Source organism: Haplochromis burtoni, unplaced genomic scaffold, assembly GCF_018398535.1.
Source record: "Haplochromis burtoni strain Fernald_Lab_line unplaced genomic scaffold, NCSU_Asbu1 Contig_147, whole genome shotgun sequence".
Lineage (NCBI taxonomy): Eukaryota > Metazoa > Chordata > Actinopteri > Cichliformes > Cichlidae > Haplochromis > Haplochromis burtoni.
In genome coordinates this window covers 1218937-1239524 of record NW_024582508.1, presented here as the reverse complement: position 1 = coordinate 1239524, position 20588 = coordinate 1218937, and the positions used below count along the sequence as shown (strand labels likewise).

The window sequence follows — 20588 nt, the reverse complement described above, 5'->3', positions numbered from 1 at the left end:
GTCGTCAAGTCCGTCACTTCCATTCAAACTATGACTACAGAAATAAGCTAGCAACCAAACCAATCTCAAAGGGTTTTTTTCCAGTGCAAACACACATTTTTCCCTTTACACAGGGGGCTTGCGGGGGTACTGACCAGTCTGTCAGCCTGTCTGACTCTGCCTTCTATCAATTATTTTCCCAACAACTTCAAGCAAACACTCACAACCGGTCAGGAAATACAGATTTTTCCCTCACAAACAGTGGTTGCCAGTTAGTCACAGACCAGTCTGTAAGCCTGTGTGACTGAGGTCTCATTCATTTGAGCATACATTGTCACCACGATTGTCATAGAATGGCAGAAAATAACCTCACATGGTTAATGTTCACATGTCTGCAAACCCCCAATATTAGATTTGTCGGCTGGAAGCATATAGGGGTCTCAGGTGACATGTGCTGGCTTTAACATCACCTGATCTGCCGGGACTGCAGCTAAGGTTGACTTCACAGTCTGACGGAACACTGTGGCTAAATCTTGTTTGACAAAATGTTTCGATTATGTTACAAAATATGTCATCAGCAATGATCTTACAGTGGCGTTAATTGCAAGCTACTGTTAGGTTTAAGTTTTTTTCCAAGCATTCAACACACATACAGAAATGGGAGCTATAGTGATTAAATGGAAACCAATGTCGAGTGCGATGACCTTGCTTGTGTATTCCACTCTGATATTAGTGATGTTGTTAAAAGAATCCACTGTTTATCGTAAGATGAGAACCTACACAAGGATGCATTATCAAATTACTGTATTCAAACATTCCTGCGTGTATTCTCCAAACAGCGTCTTGCTCCTTAGCAGTAAAGTAAACTGATTAGAAATGCTTGAACTGGCTATGACATGCACATGTGTGTTGTGAAGTGATTTTCCATGAAGCCGAAGAGTTGAGGGATTGATTGTTGACTCTCACAGGATATCAGTTTTGGATGTCAGTCTTTTAAATACTCCTCCAACTTGAAATTAACCAAGCCAAAGAGACTAGTACATGAACGTGCAGATGGTAACTTTCTCCAGAGACCCAGTGAAGTTGTCAGGCGAGGCACGTACCACCAGTGGGAGGACTCCAGAAAAATGCCAAATGGAAATTTATTTCAAATAGCGTATGTGTTTTGTGAGGCAAGCGTGTGCATGCACATGCACACACAGGCATGCGCACACATACACACTCAGACCACAAGCAGTGAGTGTAGTGTTTCGTGGAGGTGAGACCTCTGACAGTACCAGCCTCTGCTTAAAACCTCTAAAGCCACTCAGACATGAATCTTCTTTATTGCTTTTGCAGACCTCCGCACTCAAAAAATAAAGACTGTTATATGCAAGGAAATTATATAACGCCTCACGGGCTTCCATCGTGAGACACGCAAAAAAGAATAAACTCGGTAACTGTTTCGTTTTGCTCTCACATTTACAGTCGTTTATTTTTGTCAGCGGTGAAATTTTGAGAAACTTGTGTGTGGCCGTCTTCTGTTCTTGTTTCCGAGGAATAAAACATACGTGGTTGAATAATTTGTTACTCAGTGAAATTACTCATGAGTTGCCTTGATTATTTCTTCAAGTCATATAACGGCAGTCTACTTGTCAGCTTACTCAAGCTTCTTTAATATCGCACACCCACAAGGACACGGACAAGCAATATTGAATTCAATCAAATTTAAGAACTTGGATTTATAATGTAATAAAACTAAGCCAACGAAGTCTTCGCTGCTTCTGCAGCACATACAGTTTCTGACTCGGGCCTTTTAGGAGGCAGCTTTAATGCCAATCAGTATTAAAAAATCTATACATGCTGGCCCAACTACACACACCACTTCACAACAGCTAGGTACACTTTAGAACAGGGGTGTCGAAGTCCAGGCCTCGAGGGCCGGGGTCCTGCAGGTTTTAGATAACACCCTGGGTCAACACACCTGAATCAAATGAGTAGTTCATTGCCAGGCCTCTGGAGAACTACAAGACATGTTGAGGAGGTCATTTAGCCATTTGAATCAGCTGTGTTGGGTCAAGGACACATTCAAAACCTGCAGGACACCGGCCCTCGAGGCCTGGACTTCGACACCTGTGCTTTAGAACAACAGCAACAAAAAAAAAAACTGGATTCACAAAATCAGGATTAATTAATATCTAATATCGTAAATTACAAAATAAACTTGGTACAAATTAAAGATCATAACAAAATTTTTAAATATGGCTCAATACATTCAAGCAAAACATTGGCCTGATCTCTCTATAGCTCTAATAGGGATATTATATAAATAAAAAACAGTGAATGAAAGTTGAATGAATGAGAGAATGTGAGCACATTAGTAAGCTTTTTCGGTCAGGCTGGAAGACCCAAATGAACTCCATTAGTTAACATTCTCCCCTATCACCCATCCTAGGAAGGCCTACAAGACAGGAGGAGAGGCGCCACTGGGTTGTGACAATTTAAATGACTTTTTAATGAGCGTTCTAAAATCAATGAGCTTTGAGATTTCATGACATCTGAAGAAAAAGATGCTATTAACCCCTTAGCAGTCCTATTAGTCCCCTAAACCATCCAATGTCCCGTGGGCGGTACGTCCGACTGCTAACAGTTTAACTTAGGGCCGCCAATTGCTATGGATGATCTCTTTTTAGAAGGCAACATAGATATTAAAAAACCTGTCAGCAAAATGCTACAAAACAGTCTACCTGCTGTTACCTGAAATGACACCTTACTCTACTATTAGGTAACGATACAATATATGATGCTAACTACTGTTATGTACTGTCGATCACTGTTTAGGTACAGTGTTCAACATTTTCTGAGTACTCTATTTGTAATTCTGTGTATTTTCCCACCAATTTACTGCTATATTTAAGTTTGTTTATATGCATGGTTGGATGCGTGCATGAATTCATATATCCGCACACACATTCAGAAAGCAAAATCCTGACTCCCAAAGTAACACTGAGCAGCAGCTTCACAGTCCAACACCCTCTTGCTGCCCTATATTTAAAATTAAAGACTGTTTTGGTGTAGTCATTGGAGCAAATCTCTCTTTCAGGGGATGGTAGTCATTTCTATTCACCCATATACAAAGTGAGCTGTATATAGCTGTGTGGAATAGTGACTTAACTCCTGAATTCTGGGAATTAGACAGCTAACCTAATGTAAACGGCCACCCTTGCATGCCTTCTTCTTTGGCCTGTAGGTTAGCAAGCTGGGGGAAACAAAAACGGGAAGCTAAGTGGCAATAAGACCACTTTTTCCTGCTACCTTTAGAGCTTAAGGTTAGTGGTTCATCCCAGTGAAAGCAGGTTGTTAATTCAAACATCTGTATGTGTGTAAAGTTAATGCAAAGTATCAAGAACATGTAATGAATTTAAAGTGAAGGCCGTCTCTACTGTTACCTCTCATGCTAGTAGTTGGGAACCATACTGAAGTTTGAATTACTTTACTGTACTAACAAGGCATAGTATGTGCAATTTAAGTATTTTCTCCAATGAAAGTAGTGGATGCTATCATGGGCTAATAAGACCTATGAAAGACCTTCATTCCCCTGTGACCCCTGCTTATCCAGAAAGGGTCACAGGGGGCTTAGGACTATATCAAGTATATCAACACTGGGCAAGAGGTAAGGTGTGTTTTTGTGTGGTGAAATAAGCGCTTTGTTTCCACCTTCACCAGAAGCAGTTTTCTTTCATAGTTTGTAAAGTACGGTGCTTTGTTGGAGGTTGTTGATGCAGTTTCCTTTTTTATGTAATTGCCATCAGAGCCTGACACTCTGCTCTAAGTCTGAGATGTGTCTGGGCTCGTTTCATTGTTGTGTGTGCTATACGGCACATGGTATCGCTACATTATTGATATCACAGCATTACAGTTTTTGTTTTTTTTATCATGACTGTATGACTTACTGTGATCCATCTGAGAGTCACAGCACATACAGTTCATGTAATTTCATGGTCTGTGCTTTGAATAACCAAAGCTGAGAACAAAACCTCAAGCCAAAATATACATCTCACAAAATCAACCTATACATTTCTGGCTGAACAAATATAAAGAGAACCTCAGTGCAACCATATGGGCCGCGCATCCTACGGAATGTGTTTTTAGCCTTCAAGTGTGGGGGCACTTTATCATCATTTGGTCTGTGCACATGGCATGAAGGTACACAAGTGTATTTGTATTGGCCAGGACTGTGTTTCACATACTGAATCTAAGGGTTATTGTTCCTAATCAAGGCATTTGATTATATTATATTCCCCAGCAGCGCTCAGGAGCTACTAGATTAATAAGCAGATACAGTGGAATGGATACATTAAAAGTAGCCAATGTGTTAGGTAAAAAAGATGAGTGATAATTCAATGTCAAAGGTCAAATGTGAAAAGGACACCTGAGATTTAGGATGCCTAGAACAGGATGGTTTCAGGGAGGGCTCTGAGTTATCACCCATGTCATGCTGTGCTGTAATTACTGAAAACACTGCCCTTTGACCTTGTTGTAAATGGTAATGGCAGACATCCGCACCTTAAGGAAATCTTGCACGTGCCTGATGAATGTCTTTTCACTCTTTTCACACTTTCACACATATTCTTTTTTTTTTTTTTGTCCCGTTTGGATCTTTAGCCATCAGAATTGTTGTCTTAAGGCCAAGAAAGATGCCAAGCGGATTTATTTTACCAAGTGGATCATCATGGTCTTGCCATATTGGTCCATTTGATTGACCTTTATTATAATTATGAATTTATTTTATTTTCAGTTGCTACAAACGGGACAGACATGACTGGGGGATAGGACAGGGAGAAAGAATGAAAGAAAGAGAGGGAGAGAAAGAAAACCAAAGGGGAGAAGAGACGGTGAGAAGGGGGGGAAGAAAGAAAAAAAACAAACAAACAAAACACCTGGATCACCTGTATGGAGAAAAAAAAACAGAAGAGAAAGCAAACAACAAAGAGCAACATAATAAAAACAAAAACAGCACCATCACAATAAACTAGCTAGCAGTAGATAACAGTAGATACTAAATAATAAACGATATTGTGCAGCACGCAAGATAGACAGCGCACAATGTGCTTTGAGGCAGCAGCCAAGAAAGGTGTAGTCCGCGTCTGTGAACCTGTGCATACCTGTGTGGATCAGCATGCTTGTATTCCAAAGGTTTCTCCATGTAACGATCTGCTAAGGAGTGTGGGGAGCCACAGCCCCGTCCACCAGGGTATGAAGCAGCTATGGAGGAGATCCAGGCCCCAGATATCCAGAGGCCCCAGAGTACAAGGACCCGTGGAGGACCACCAAAGGGGGGGGAACCGTGCCACCCTCCTGGGAAGAGCTGAGTAGAGCCCCAAACGAGAGGCCAGAGGGGGTTGCAGTGGGGTGCCCGCGGGCTCTGCCGGCAGCCAGCTGTGCCAGAGAGGTCGAGCTTCACACATATTCTTCCACAACTACACACACAATAGCTTCTTTTATGCATGTTTTTTTTTTTCTGTTTCAGTTTGGCAGAAGAAATAGTTCGGTTAAATTAAGCAAAGCCAACATGTAAACACAGATTTATAAAAATGAATCTTCTGAATAACCTTTAAATTATACTGTACTTTCTCTTTGCAAACATGTGGAAGGTTTAAAATTAAAATGATGCTGAACATCCAGTTCTAGACATGACTCTGATGGGAGTGAGAGTGTTAAGACATCATTTTCTAAAAACTCTTTACACAAAAGAAAGCAGTAACCATCATGACATCCACCAGAGTTTATGGCTTGTTGTTTTGAGCGCTCAGATTTGACATTTTGGTCAGAAAGAAACAGAACTAAACATATTTGGGGAAAGACGGTGGAGCGATACAGTAAAGGTAGTGACAGCTGTTACCATAGACTGTGTTTGCTTCACAGATGCACAGATGATAATTAGGTGAATAATGCTAAATATGGGCATCTGTTTGTGGCAGTGCGGTGGCACGGTGGTTAGCACTGTTGCCGCATATTTAGCAAGAAGGTTGAGAGTTCAATTCCACCACCAGGCTGAGGTTTGCATGTTCTCCTTGTGTTTGCGTGGGTTTTCCCCAGGTACTCTGGCTTCCTCCCTCAGGATGAGTCTCCTATAGGCAACAATCTAAATTGTGCGAATCTGTCTCTGTGTGTTAGACTGGTGCCCTTTCCATGCTGTACCCTGCCTCTTACCCTATGACAGCTGGGACTTTTCCAGTGCCCCGCGACCCTGAAAAGGATAAGTGGATGAATAGAATAACATTGATTTTTGCTCACCAAAAAAGAATAGCATGCTGGTGCAACCAGTCAACAAACCACAGTATTATTATTATTTTTATTTTATTATTATATTACTGCATTAAAACTGCTTGAAAAAGTACTGACACCAAAAAAAACCTCTCAAAGTCCAGTTGAGTGATTTGAATTAGCTGAGGCCTACCAGACTGTGTCAGCACTCACCTGTCACCTTATCTTTTCCTAACTTTTAGGCTTAATATGTGTTTATTTCTGCTCTAAAGTTTGACTTTTTAACATGGGAGCACATAGGAAGTGATTTGCTTTCAGAGCCAGCTTCACCTGCACTCAATTTATGTGGACAGCATGTCCACAAGCCACATGGCGCTCAGCTATTCTTATAAGTGCTTAGTGTTTGTTAAATTCATTAAATTCTTTTCATAGCTCCCCCAAATGTCATCCTGACACTAATCTCAGCCTTAAATAACACCCATGTGGGTGTACGCTTTAAAAGCACTTGATATTCAGCAACATAATTACAGTGCACAGTGTGTACATAGTAAGAGTGAGCAATGAGAATGTAGAATTAAATGTTTCTTTTGATCATATGGAGTCAGATGAATGAACAAACACTTCACTACACTCAGGTTTTCCCACCTAGGTAGCTCAGAGGAATGAAATCTGACTCTGATCTATTAAATCCCCTGCAAAAAAACACTTATGGTTGCATAAAGAAATTTCAGGCAAAAGCTTTTCTATTTTTAAAAACACCACCTGTTGGGGTGTAAACCCCAGAAAAGGCATCTTAAAGCCTAATAAATCATGTGAGACAGAACATCAGGCCATCTTTTCTACAGTATGTCTTATGATGTGAGTGTCTTCTTTCATTCTGTGCACTCAGTGACTTTCTTTGCATAATTGTTGTGGCTTCAGTGGAACAGACTTTGGCAGTCCTGTGACTGTGCAAAAAATCTTTGTGAGACCATTTGAGGTGGAATGAATGATCTGATCTCACCGTAGCTGGCAGCAAACCTTCTCTGTCAAGACGCCCACCCAGATGTCCTGCAGTTACAGACACGCACTGCCATCTAGTGCTGGAATGAGCTCTCAACAGATGACAGAGCTAATATCCTGGGCATCTGTTTGCTGTAAAGGGCCACCTACATTGAGATCTGCAACCTATGTCCCAACTCAGCCACTCACCCAAACGTACCTCCCCTGCAGACTAAAGGCTCAAATAAATCAGCACTAAAGCCTAAAATTGCAAACAAACTTGGCAGAAAACAAGTCCAGACAGGCTGCATGATGACTTATTCTTATACCGTAAAATAAACATGCAACTTGTGCTTTGTTGCCTCCTATGGATGTTTAGAAACTGAGACACTTGATGCATGTGTTTTGGTAGAAACCTTGAGAAAGCCAGTGATTGAGGAGCAGAATGGAAATCACAAAGGTTTGGGGCGTTTTCTACAAACATTTATGTAGAACTACTCAAATTTTTTATATTTATTTTTATTTTTTTGTAGATTAAAGGCTTTTTTTAACTATTCATCTTTAAAATTTGAAAGATAAAATTGGAATTGAAAAAGTGCTATTCTATGAAGTCCATGAATAAGGATGAAACAGTCCCACACCAAATTAGGTATCATTGCTTTAATAATGAAGTAAAAATGACATCAGCATGTCTCTTTCTATCTCTCTAAATATGCTCTTTCACTACCTAAGAAGTAGATTTGAGGATGGTGTAAATATAGACTTATAAGGAAGAGCATCTGAGATTGAATTTTATTTGTTTGAGGGGCTATTAGAATTCTCCTGGGAACGTCACCACTTCACTTGATGAGTCAGAGCACTGAGAGCTTTGCCTGAGACATTCGTAAACTTTGTCCGGGGAATCTGTCACTGAATCATGTGACAAAAATGTAGAAATTACCACCATCACTCCATTCCTGACATCTCTGGCATCATTTTGATGTGGTTTGTGGATGGGGACCCTGAACTCTTCATTGGGGCAAAGAGCTGCTGTGAGAGCAGAGATGCTGTGTGTGAAGCACCTCTCAAAACAGTCTTACATAACCTGAACACAGTTACTAACATTAAGCTCTGATGGCTACAAGTAAATTCAAGGCCAGCAGCCAGAGTTTTTCCATTCCCTGATCTGAGGGCTTTTGTGGAGTAGTGTATTCAGTAGCATGGCCTCTTTCTCACTTGACAAAATAAGATAACAACAGATTACTTTGCAGACTTTCACTGTTACTTTTTAGTATGCTTTAAAGTGACTTTGATTGCTCATAGATAATTGTGTATGTTTTCAAAGAGGCTGTCTGACCATTTCTGAAACTGACACTTCCAGTTTTCAATTCTTCCTCTTCCAGCTCTTCCTCTTAATGAAAAAAATTAGGACACGTGCAGTGAAAAAGCATGGTGTGACCTCTGTCTCCAGCAAGAAGCAAATCAGCTTTTCATGCAAAAGACAAGTGCAACATTCTATAAATGCCTCAAGGAAACTGTCTAAAAATATCCACTATATCTCCCTGTTTAGACAATATCACATCTCGCTCTTATCGCAGGCCATAGTTTACATAGTTTAACCTGATATTTGAATGTAAAACAGATAAACGTGGCTAGACATTGGATATTATGCAAATTTTTTGTTCCAGCCTATCCATCCCCCTACAGTGCAAAGAAGAGTAGTGCCAGTAGGCCTCAGCCACACAGGTCTAGAAACTGGTCAGTGGTCAGTGACCTCCTGGCTGATGACTGGTTGTTGTGTTAGTTATTAGTTTGCAAGTGTTTTCAGACAAATCAGTATCAAACTACCGACCGTAGCAACCTGCTAGCAACCAAAACAATTGCAAAGACGTTTTTGGTCCAGCACAGCATTCCTCATTGCAACACAATTCCTCTAATGGTTGCCAGCAACCACTTACCAACCACTCAGAGAATTCACATTTTTCCATAGAGGCCAGAAGTTACCAGGAGGTCACTGACTGGTCTTTAGGCCAATATAATTGAGGCATTAATGAATTATGTCTTGATTCTTACTACAGATTAAAGCAAACAATAATACTAACCCTGCACTAGGAGAACACGCAAAGTCTGTATAGAAAACCCCACCTGGGTTTTAACCCATTGTGCAGCCTTATGGTGCTTTGAAGCTACCTGAGGAGGCAAATGCTATTGTGAGAAGGCTGAGTATAAAACGTCAGGATGTTTATCCAGTCCTGGAGAGATGTTTCATTCAAAAACCAAACATGTTAACCACTTGATGACATTGGAGAAAAAGATAGGAGATAAACCACTGTTAATCTAAAATTTATTAGCATTCATCCTCTTGGCAGCATGGATACATGAACCAAAGTTCATGGATATCAGGTTATTTATTATTTCAGTCTCGGTCAAAGTGATTCACAGACAGACAAACACTGTCATCCTTAGAACAACAATTCAGCCACAGTCGATGCCTTTCCTGCCAAGAGATTTCATTTTTGTTTAGAGCCTTTCGCCGGAAAGGAAACCAAGATTTACATCCAGTCGAAAGCTTTTTATTTTGTCACTTATTTCATTTACCGATTTGTTTGATTTTACTCAGAATTTACTTTTGGTTCCATTTGCTGCTTAGATTTTTTTGGCATTTAAAACGTCTTGGTTAGGTGTAGGACAAGTGGTGGGGTTTAGAGTAAAATATACTTCATCATAACAGTAATCCTTCACTTTGAAAATTAAGAAGTTGGGAGTTACAAGCCCATTTAACTAATGCCATAACCTGGTGTGCCACACTCTGCTGCACAAGGACACCATCTGTGTAAAAGACAAATCCAGCAGCTTTTCACAAAAGGGCATTAATTGATGCCCAGGAATGCATTTGAGCCAGAGTCTCCCCGTGTAGTCCCATTTGTGTCTAACTGCAAAGATTTCCGCTATTGCAAGCCTCCTTCTTACCAATAAGCACATCCTGCTAAGAGAGATTTAGCCTTTCACAAATATGAAGGGTATTTTTCTGTACTTCAGGCAAATTCCAGCTTAAATTTCTAACACCCACAGACTCTAACAAGCAGTCTGATTTGTCTGGAGAAACCCTTGTCATGTAAATCCCTCCTTGCTAATGTAAATCTCATAATACTCTTACTGCCTTTGTGGGTGGTTACTTTTGTTTGAGAAAATCTGATTTAGTGCTACATGTTTATCTCGAACTCATTTTTCCAAAATGATGTTTACAGTAAGGCCCAGAGGACAGAAACGAACACAGTTTGTGGCTTTTCAAGTTCTCTCTGTGGACTGATCCTATACAATTCATAAACCTTCACAGTGTAAAAAATGATTTAAATGAACAGATTCATGGAGTGAAGCTGCTGTAAATAATTTAGTTCAGGGTTGTTGTTTTTTTTAGAAATGTGGATTAATGTATAAATAATTGGTTTCAAATGGATGTTGGTGTATGACTAATGTTCTGAATATGAACATTAGGATATATCGTAAGTCTGCAAATTTTATTGTTTTTGCTTCTACATAACATTTTATTCACTCAAATAATCAAAGAAAGAATGCCTCCCTAACTTGTTAAGGCTTAAATTGCATTACTGGTGATGCTCAGTTACAATAATCAAATCAGCCTTGTCTTTAAGCTAAAACATCTGCATGATAATTGGTTTCATACTGAGACAATGGTCTCTTTAATAGCTAACATCTGCTCACAAGACTGCCCTGCTCTTATGTTACAGCACCACCATTGTGTAATTTATATGGCGTGGATGCAATAGCACAGACAGCTACATATTCACTGCAAACTAGAGAATTATCTCCAGCTTTTGCCTACGTTGATACTTATTTGATAAGAATCAAATGTGACAAGACAATGGGTCGATACTTGAAGGAGCTTTTCTCCCTGCTAGTAAGACCCTAAAAGTTTCCGAAGATTTAATGCAAATCCACCAAATGCAAATCCTTCCGTTTTAAAGCTCAGACTTGTTACTGTGCCATTTACTTTTGCCTCGGGCAAAAGTCAGAGGCCATGTGGGGCCACAAAGGTTTGCAGGGTTATTTAAAAGAAGACAAACAAGAGTCAGCATAAAGCAGCACAAATGCTACATTCAGCCAACGCTTTAAGCTAGCATTCAGTCTGAAAACTGTCAAAACAACACATCTGATCCAGTTCTTAGTCTCTTTTCTCATGCCTGTAAAAGCACTATTGTTTTGAATATTGACAGCTTTTGTTGGATACCTAAAGAGGATTTGAATCTTTTAAACTACAAGTGTATAAGAAATTTACCAGAGATTTGCCTAAATTTACTTAAAGCCTTTGTCAGACAACGGGAACATTTTATTTGGAGGCTGTTCATGTCCATTAACAGAACATTCATTTCGGTTTCTCTCAAAAATGAAAACAAACCAAAACATTTCCAAGATTTGGTATGTTTGGGTTGGTACATGCAGCTGCGCTTTGATTCCTAGACATGATCAACCATTACAGCCACCAGGCATTTTAATTTTTGTGGCTGTCTGGGCAAAAGATGGTTTAGCAGACTCTTGGACCATTGCAGGTTTTTCAGTGTGCGCTGGCATGCATTCTACACATTTCACAAACCTATTATACCTTCTAGAGATTTTCCAGTCTTTTACACCTTTTCCTTGTAATTGTGGAGCATGTTGTTTCCAGTGCCACTGCAAGAGAAGTTGAGTGGTGCCTGAGTGGTTGACAGCACCAGCCATAGTGAGTTATTTGCATTGTTTTTTATTTTCATTCACCTTTTCAATGACCATTCAGAGCCTACGTAGACAGTACAATTCCAAGAAAATTACCTCTCCATCAAGACATAAATTTTTCAATCACTTCAAATTGTTTTGTATTTCTTGGCATTTTCATTGAGTTTCAGTGAAGCCGGCATGTGCCAGGAAACTTTCCCTGTTTTTAAAATTATTAAAATAACAGAAGAACCAAGCGTTGGCTCAGCCTAAAATGAGGCATACTGTGAAAGGAATCTTAAGCAAAAAACACAGAGAATAGCCTGTGTGCAGCACCTATTTGTCATGTGATGGCTGTGTGGCAGACCCAATTGTAGTTCTCAAAGGACGGAGCATGAAATCAATTGTGTAATGCACAAACAGACGGGGCACGGCAACAATGAACAGAGGGAAATAGAGACAGGACAGAGTGGCTGGAAACTACAGACATAAGGAGGGAGGGGAAGTAAACAAAACACAAGACACAGAACTACAGTTAGCAAAATAAAACAGGAAGACACAACAGAACAGGTAATCACGATTAACTTGACATGGGGGAGGGACGCAGAAGGACCATGGAGCACAGAAAGATGAAGGATGAACACAGATGAGACTGGGACACAAAGGAACACAAAAGGGAACTAACTAGAAGCAACCTTACATCAGCAGCAACTAAAACTAACAAGAAGTGTAAGGTTAAGTCATGGTTAACAGACTGAGCTTTGCGAAATAACATAACAAATGTAATGTCTGTAACCATGGAACAAATGAGAGAAGCCCTTTAACCACAGGTCCAAACAGACTGACTGGACGAGTTCATCATAACAAACAAGCACTTTCAGTTATAGAATTCAATCACAATTTCCAGTGGACCAGCTTTTAGATATATAACAAATGGACTACAGTATGAATGCATATTTTTAACATATAAGTGGTGATAGTCTTCCAATCCTTTAACAAAACACAAAGACAAACTGCTCAGCAATCAGAACTTCATCAGCAAAGTCAGTGACAACAGTCATATAATCCAAAGTGGTGTATACTCATCCTTCTCTCCTCTCTTCTTCCTGTTTTTATAGCCACTTTTTTTCTTTTACTTTGGCTTGCTAATCACAATGTATAATGTAGTGACATCTGCAGAAAAACAAATTGTTGCATAGTTGCAACAATTTGCAACAATTTGCAACTATGCAAAAATGGATAACAGGTTCAACTGCATTTCTCATAAATGACAGAAAGCAAGGTCTGGATGTTCCAGTAATACACTTCTAATCATGGCCATCAAAACACCTCAGAAAAGTCATCTGTTTTTAATCAATGGAGTGGAAAATGATTGAGTGCATAGTCGCAAATAAAACTCAGTTCATAAGGAAAATGTGTACTGTATAAATAAAGTTAGGCTTTGACTCGCCGATAGAACCATGGCTTAAACATATAGTAGAATGGTTATAACCCACCTTTCACTAAATATAGCGCACACGCAGTCCATACAATGAGGAGATACCAATTGTGTTATTTCAACTGGGCTTTGGGCCATCATCCTGGCTGCCATGTTGGAAGTTACACTTTTGGCATAATTTTAAGGAAATTTACAGTCTTAGAGACTGTTATAGTTTTTACAGTATGTATGCATTTACTTTTACTAAACTAAAGCAGTGCTTGTGTTGATTCACATTTGTTTGTGAGAGCCTGGGCACTTTCAGGAATGTACATGCTACACAGGTAAATACAGGTAAAATCTAATTAAATAAGTTTTGCAAAGTGTGAAACTTGAAATTAACTTGCTAATTTCTCCAGTTTTTCAAGAAAATATATTTTTCTTAATGTCATGAGTGGTTCCAGCCTTTCTACACAGGTCTGGGGACGTCAAGTTAAGTATTTTTAGATTTTAGGTTTGAGTAAAGATGGAAAAATGCCCCTTTTTTTCAGGTTTTTTTCCCTTTCCATTGTGATGGTTAAAATGTAACGTAAACCCAACAACAGTATACTAATTATAAGCTCTTTTTTTTAAATTTACATTGATTTTTTTTTTCTAAATTTATCCTCATTAAGGATGGAAATAATTTAAAAAGAAGTATATGTACTTCACAGTTAGTGGTGTAAGATTTCAGCTTCTGCAAGACTGCATTCTTGTATCACACTATTTGACACCAGGTGGCGCCACAGCACAAATTTGTGTTGTAATGTCCGGCAGTCGTCGCTAAAACTGCAGCTTTTCTTTGCCAAAATCAATCCCACAATCCTCACGCACCGGCGGTGTATTCATTTGAATGATAAAACTGTGAAACGCTTGCGATCGTGCATAGAGGGAGTTGCTTTAGTGTTTAACCAGTTTTTCACGTTTTGGATTTTACACATCTGAGGAGCGATCGTAACATCTCACAAAATGAATCGGTTGGTATTCAACTCCGGGGCGTACATGTTAAAAGTGACAACTTTATCTTTAACGAAGACATACGTTCACAAGGCTAACCAGCTAGCTAGCTCGCACTAGCGGCCCAGCTTGTTGCTTTCTACGTCTCCCGTGTTGTCTTGTGAGTTGAGCTAAATGCTAACAGTTAAAGCTAACCTAGACATTACAATGAGATTATAGACATTTATTTTAATGGGAGGCGTCACGAAATGCAACTTTACACCTCTTTTGTCATCGTTTATTTTGACACTTGCAAAGCAGCAAACTTACAGCCCTAACTTTTACAGCATATTATGTTTTTGCGACGTTCAGCCATACGAGCTAACGGGAGCTAACGCCTTTGCAACTAAAATCGAGCATTTTGGTTTAGTTTATCTTGTTTCACTGAGCTAATTTGAGTCAAACTGTTACATCTGGGAGCGTATGCTCTTGACTTTTAGCTGGCCTATTCATAGTTGTGCCACAACATAGTCCTGGCTTTTGGCTCCTTAGCCTCTTAATTATTTTCCAATTTGTTTCTCCAGCAGTGTTCCTTATTATGGCAGCTGGTAAGCATGTTTGGCAACGAGCAGTCCCGAAGGTCAACCACAAAAACTCCAATGGCTTTCTGCGACCCAGCGTGCCTAGTTCTGCTGAGAAGAATATGAAGCAGGTATAAGGATATAATGGGAAATACTATGACTAATTGTGTAAACAGCTGCCCATGTGTCTTTTAAATCCTGGTGACTGTGAAGTACAGTTCAGTGGCATTGTAGCAGTAGTGGCCTCATCCCCTATCCTTTTGTTTTAGGTGGATATTATTAATAAGGAAGAATTAGATAAAGACAGGTGAGTCTCTGATCCACATCTGAGGGGGTTCATCAAATTATGATCACTCACTGCCTGTTTCCCACAGATCATCCTTGCATCCACACTAATATGTTTTTTGTTTTTAAGCTGTTTTAATATGAAAGTAAAATTTCCTTTTGTACTAAACCCTCTGTAAACACATTACCTTAACCACTCACCCACACTGGGTCTGTGTACTGGTGTAATTAAGAAGCAGTGGGTTAGTTGTTTTTTGAAAATAGATTGAAGAAGGAAAAGCAAATAGTAAGACCAGAGATTTTTTTTTTTGTTTGCTTGGATCAGTGACAATAGGGAGCTGTCGCAAAGCAAATACAGCAACATATTAGAAGGCTACTGGGAGCCGTCACTGTATGACGCCATGGAAAAGATACACATGAAAAGCACGAAATCATAGAACGTATGTGAGAGTGGCTGTGATATTTTGGCTTCATAATTATGACTGATAAAGAAGCAAACATAGGTTTCTGGGAAATGATGTTGACTGGAGGGGCAGAAACAAAGTCTTGATGTTTAGGGGTCTTAAAATTAACAAATGTCAACATAAAAAACATGTTAGTGTGGATGTACAACCAGTCACTGAACCATTAAAGCATCTTTCATTTACCATTAACCGTTATCATGGTGGCTTTAATTTGTATTTATGTGGGGGGGGGTTTTAACCTGTGACTGCTTTGCATCTGGCCAATCTCAACTTCTCCATTTGGCAGATTTCAGGTGCATTACAGAGTACACAGTCCAGGAAAAGTGAAGCGGGCGACATCTTGCAAAAGAAAGAGTTGTGGATTGGCGGAGGTGGGCATAAAGCTGCACCGCAGATCATCAGATGTAGGCCGTTTATGTGACCCCGGCATGGCCAACAAGGAAAATGAGCTGACCTGCTCCGATGATGTCCGGGGCTGTGGATTTCCGGTGAACTCTGCAGAGGCCTCCAAGATGGCGGGGGCCAGCTCCAAGTACAGTGATTTTGCTGAGGTGAGAAACAGAGCTCGAGCCACTGATTGTTTTTATTTCATATGAAATATGAAGGCTTGTTGATTGAAAACTGCAACACTGAAAACACTGAGTTCCATTTTTTTTCATTGTTTGTCTATACATAGCTATCAAAGGACCATGAAGCTATGACCCAGGTTCTTTTTGGAAGAAGTCTTCGACTTAAAGTAGCCCTAACACTATGGCGAAAAAGTGCAAGTGAATTAGTGGCCTACCTAATAAGGTAAAACACTTGTGGCTACTGTTGGTCGATGGTTGTGTTTATTCTGTAATTACTCACAGTTTGTCATGTTCACATCACATGTTTGTGGTTTCCCAGAATTCAAGACACAGGTGTGCTGCTTGACTGCTTACCTGTCTTAACAAACAAGTAAGTAATGTTATTTTATTTTTTTTTGTTTATTTACATTTTAGCTTTTAGTGTTTCAGCTTTACCTCCAGTGACCGTGCTGCACATTCGTCCAGTCAGCTGTTAATTTACAAAGATTGTACAGTTTGTAAGACAATAATTTGTAAAGCAGGAAATAGTCATGTTTTGGTAACAATTCTGAAATTGCAGTATACAAGCATGCATAGTTGCACCATGATACCTATATGGAGCTGTTGAAGCATGGTGGCCTAGTGAAAACCAAACCTCGTGCAGCTCTGACAGCTTGTTAGATTTTTCTGTTGTTCTGCGGTGGACATGTTGGCCATTTTTCTTATTTTTCTTCTTCATGCCTGATTGCTGATGATCACCTCATTTGAACTTGTGTTATCTCCTCTCTCATCAGCCTTCAAACAGAAGCACCATGTTTGTCACTTGGCTGCTGTGTTGACCTCATGCCCCAAGTCAAAATGATCCTCACCAGTAAATATGAAGAGTAAGTGGCAATTCATTCTAATAATATTTATCTTTTTTTTTTTTCTTTTTGATCATTATATGAAGGTGTGCTGAGTTTAAAGCAGTTAGATTTGTTGTTTATAAACCTAAAGATGATTGTGTTCTCCTCCGGGAAGTTTAAGCTTGTCTGATAAATAGATAATGAACAGAGGAGAGAGCAGCTAAAGTCTCTTGAAGGAGTCGAGAAATTCCTTTGATCTTTAAATCTCATATGTAATAACATTTTGGATTCAACTAACTGTTTTTTTTTCTGACAGACAGATAACTGTGGGTTTACACTGGGTTCAATCCGTCATCAGGAAATGGTGGCCAGAACTTTCTAGAACTGAAAAAAGACTGCAGGACAGTTGTGCAGAAGACAGGTGAGCCCTGTATGCTTTAATAAACCTAATGCAACCTCCAGAGTTTCAATGTAGATGTTTAAAATCAGATTATTTTTCTAGTTTTCACTGTCTGGTGAGTAATTCTAAATAAATCTTGGAAAGTTGGATCAATTTAAAGAAAAAAAGAATGCATGGGGATAAAACCAACAGATATTAAATTTTTAAGATGAATATTTGAAATCCAGTAAATGTTTTTAGTTATTCACTTTTGTTTCGATCTTATGAATATAATCTGCTCAATTCGGGCATGCTAGTTGCCTGTGTTGTCACAGGAAACATCCTGTTGCTTGCTTTCATTTTCTAAACATTTGTCATCCAGGCAGCCACGCCCTTATGCTGGATCATAGGCAGTTTAAAAACAAAAAGATGATGGTATCTAGGGCTGTTTGATATAACGATATATATCGGATGACGATATTAAAAACATCTATCGTTTCATTTTACGCTATCGTTTGTTTTGTGGTGTCGCAAAATAAAGTGTTTACAGCAATATTTTTTTTCACCGTTTTGATGGTCACTGTAGTGGCTACATTAATTTCTTAAAGTTTTCTTTCTTTTATATTTTATATAACCACACTACGGACGGATGAGTGCCTGCTTTTATGCGTTGTCGTTAGCAACAACGACGGTAAAATCATCGTGTGCTTTTATTATGTTCCACATAAACCTTTCACAATAAAGCTCAAGATCCTGTTGAGACTTTTCAGAATAAACTGAATCACGTGAAAGAGCAGATTATTTACGGATGAGAAGTAAAAAAGAGCCGCCAGGTGCTAAAAAATAAACCTTAGACTCAAACGTTAGAACAGGCTTTTCCCCGCAGCACGCCGTGTAATAAATACTCACAAAGAAAATGGCGGCTGTTAAAACTTATGTCTAAAAATGTATAGTTTCATACATCGTTAAAACACTCGACTCCAGGTACACGGATCCCAGCTGGAAACACTTCACGCAAGTCGAGCTGCCCGAGATTCACAGAATTTACAGAAAATGTTACATTTTTGTGATTTATCTCATTATTGGGACGATAGATGACTTATATCGGGATATGAGATTTTGGTCATATCGCACAGGCCCTAATGGTATCCTTAAACATTTCCACGAAGACTATGCCAAGATTGCATCTCTTTTGCACTTTCCATGTATTGGATCAGTAATTAAATCAGATTAGATTAGATTAAACTTTATTGTCATTTTACAAGTTCAAGTTTAAGGCACCAAATGCAGTTAACCTCTAACCAGAAATCAGATATCATCAATATGCACAGGATATTAATATAATACCAATATAGGTATAATGCAAATATACAGAATGTGAGAAAATAATAAATAAATAAATAAATAATCAAATAATTACAGTCATGTGATGAATGAATAATAACTATAGCTAATTAAGGTTATATATCATTATCAGTCATTGCCATCAGTAATGTTTGTGTGTTTATTGTAGGAACATGGAAGTCATGAAGCAGCGGCTAAAGGACTTGTGGAAGGAAGGAACCCGATTATGTTTGGTTCCAGGAACTACGGGAGAGCTGGCAAAGGTGAGAAACATCCCTCATAAGGGATTTTTTTTTTCCATCGTGATATAGGTCAGAGTGAAGACCGCTACTGTTTTGTATGGATCGTTTATACTAAAGCACCACATTGATTTCTTGTTAAAAGTAAATAGAAAATATATAATAGAGCTGCATTAACGTTTTTAGAAATGAGTGTTTTGTCACACTGATATTTCTGTTGCAGAACTGTTTTCAGGCTCCACAGGTGCTCCTGCTGTTATTTCACCTTCTGTTGATCTTAGGTGGATTCAGCCAACCACTCCCATCCTAAAAAGAAAAGACACAGATCCACCATAAGCTTTTGTGGTTGATCTTTTTTCAGTCTTCACATCCTGTTTTATAGTGGGAGGAGAAGAAAATGAAACCACAAAAGATTTGTTTTATTAAATCTTTTAAAAGGAAATGCATTCACTAATTTTTACATGTTTGTAGCAGCTGAAATGTCAAATCAGCATCAAATTAATAGTGTTGAGTGATCCAGTTTATCTGCATTTACTAGCACTGACGACTTCTCATGTGCTATCTCTGCTTTGTGTTGCAGGGCATCGAGGCTTATCTGTCGCAGCTGCCCTGACAGTTGTCAATGTAGCACTCTTGGGATGTGACCACTACAGTCAATCATGGCTATGTTTCGAACTGATAATGGTGCAAGAGAAATAGACCAGTTACTTTTGCTACTTCAAACTCAAACCTCTTAACTGGGACTGAACTTGACAATTCAAACACTTCCCTCACATTTGAGCTGGAACCTCTGAAGGGAGGGCGAAGAGAGCCTTCCTGGACAGCAAATGACTGCTTCACATTGAAGTGGATTGTCTTTTTTGAGGGGCATGTTTAGTGCACCTCCATGAGACTGGGTGTAATTTCGCTCTATGAAGTGCCAAGGTCTTTGTCTCTCACTACACCACTCTCTTTCATGGAATGCAGATGCGCTTGTGGATGTTGTTGATGTTTTGCATCTTGAGTTCTCCGAAAGAAGGAGCTTGAATCTGCAACAGTCTTAAGTTATTAGAGCTTGCTTTTCTTGTTTTTTCGTTTTGCCTCTTCCTTTGACATTTGACTGTGTAATGTAAAATGTAAAAACAAGTGATTCTTTTAATCATCTTTTAAATAAATTAAAAATGCAATTTTATTGTTTGTTTTTTGTCTTCAGATTATCAAATGGTACTGGGATGATGTCCTGTTAAACTGCAGCAGAAATAAGACCACAGTTTTGTTTTGTTTTTTGTTTGTTTGTTTTTTATTGTTTTAACTGGCTAAGCTCATTAAAATTTTGAAAATACCGTTTTGGAATAGTGAATGCCAAAGTAACAATAAAAGTAAAAAGATCTTGCTCACCAAGTTAAAGTGGCTAAACGAGTTTTTAAACATGCTCCTGCAGCGTTAATTTGACCTCGTGATTTTTTTTTTTAAATCTTTATTAAAAATTGATTAGTTTTCAAAGCTGCATTGCTAAACGGGAAAAAGGATCTATTTTATAATAATTTTTTTTAGTCTTTTTCAAAATTAAAAAAATGTACTGACGTGGGAAACCTTCAAGGAAAATACTTATTCTGCCTCCTAGTTCGATTTAAAAT

The 20588-nt window shown here is 38.9% G+C and overlaps 1 protein-coding gene across 3 annotated transcripts; it reads left to right on the top strand.

Moving 5' to 3' along the window:
* Positions 1–14143: 14143 nt before the first annotated feature.
* Positions 14144–20561, top strand: katnbl1 (katanin p80 subunit B-like 1). Of its 3 annotated transcripts, none has more exons than XM_005931518.3 (10): positions 14144–14328; positions 14875–14999; positions 15138–15175; positions 15904–16168; positions 16294–16409; positions 16506–16556; positions 16960–17049; positions 17327–17431; positions 18903–18996; positions 19553–20561. In XM_005931518.3, the coding sequence occupies exons 2-10, from the start codon at positions 14886–14888 to the stop codon at positions 19583–19585; spliced, it is 906 nt and encodes a 301-aa protein (XP_005931580.1). In that variant the 5' UTR covers positions 14144–14328; positions 14875–14885; the 3' UTR covers positions 19586–20561. The 3 variants fall into 3 exon arrangements, with proteins under 3 accessions (XP_005931580.1, XP_005931579.1, XP_005931581.1); XM_005931517.3 differs by having other exon boundaries at positions 14145–14328; positions 14872–14999; XM_005931519.2 differs by lacking the exons at positions 14144–14328; positions 15138–15175 and having other exon boundaries at positions 14871–14999.
* The last annotated feature ends 27 nt before the right edge of the window (positions 20562–20588 follow it).

Bases quoted from the DNA above. Each gene is read 5' to 3' on its own strand.
- katnbl1 (XM_005931518.3), top strand. From the start codon at position 14,886: ATGGCAGCTGGTAAGCATGTTTGGCAACGAGCAGTCCCGAAGGTCAAC. The intron at 15,000-15,137 runs GTATAAGGATAT...CTTTTGTTTTAG, and splicing joins CTGAGAAGAATATGAAGCAG to GTGGATATTATTAATAAGGA. The intron at 16,169-16,293 runs GTGAGAAACAGA...GTCTATACATAG, and splicing joins AGTACAGTGATTTTGCTGAG to CTATCAAAGGACCATGAAGC.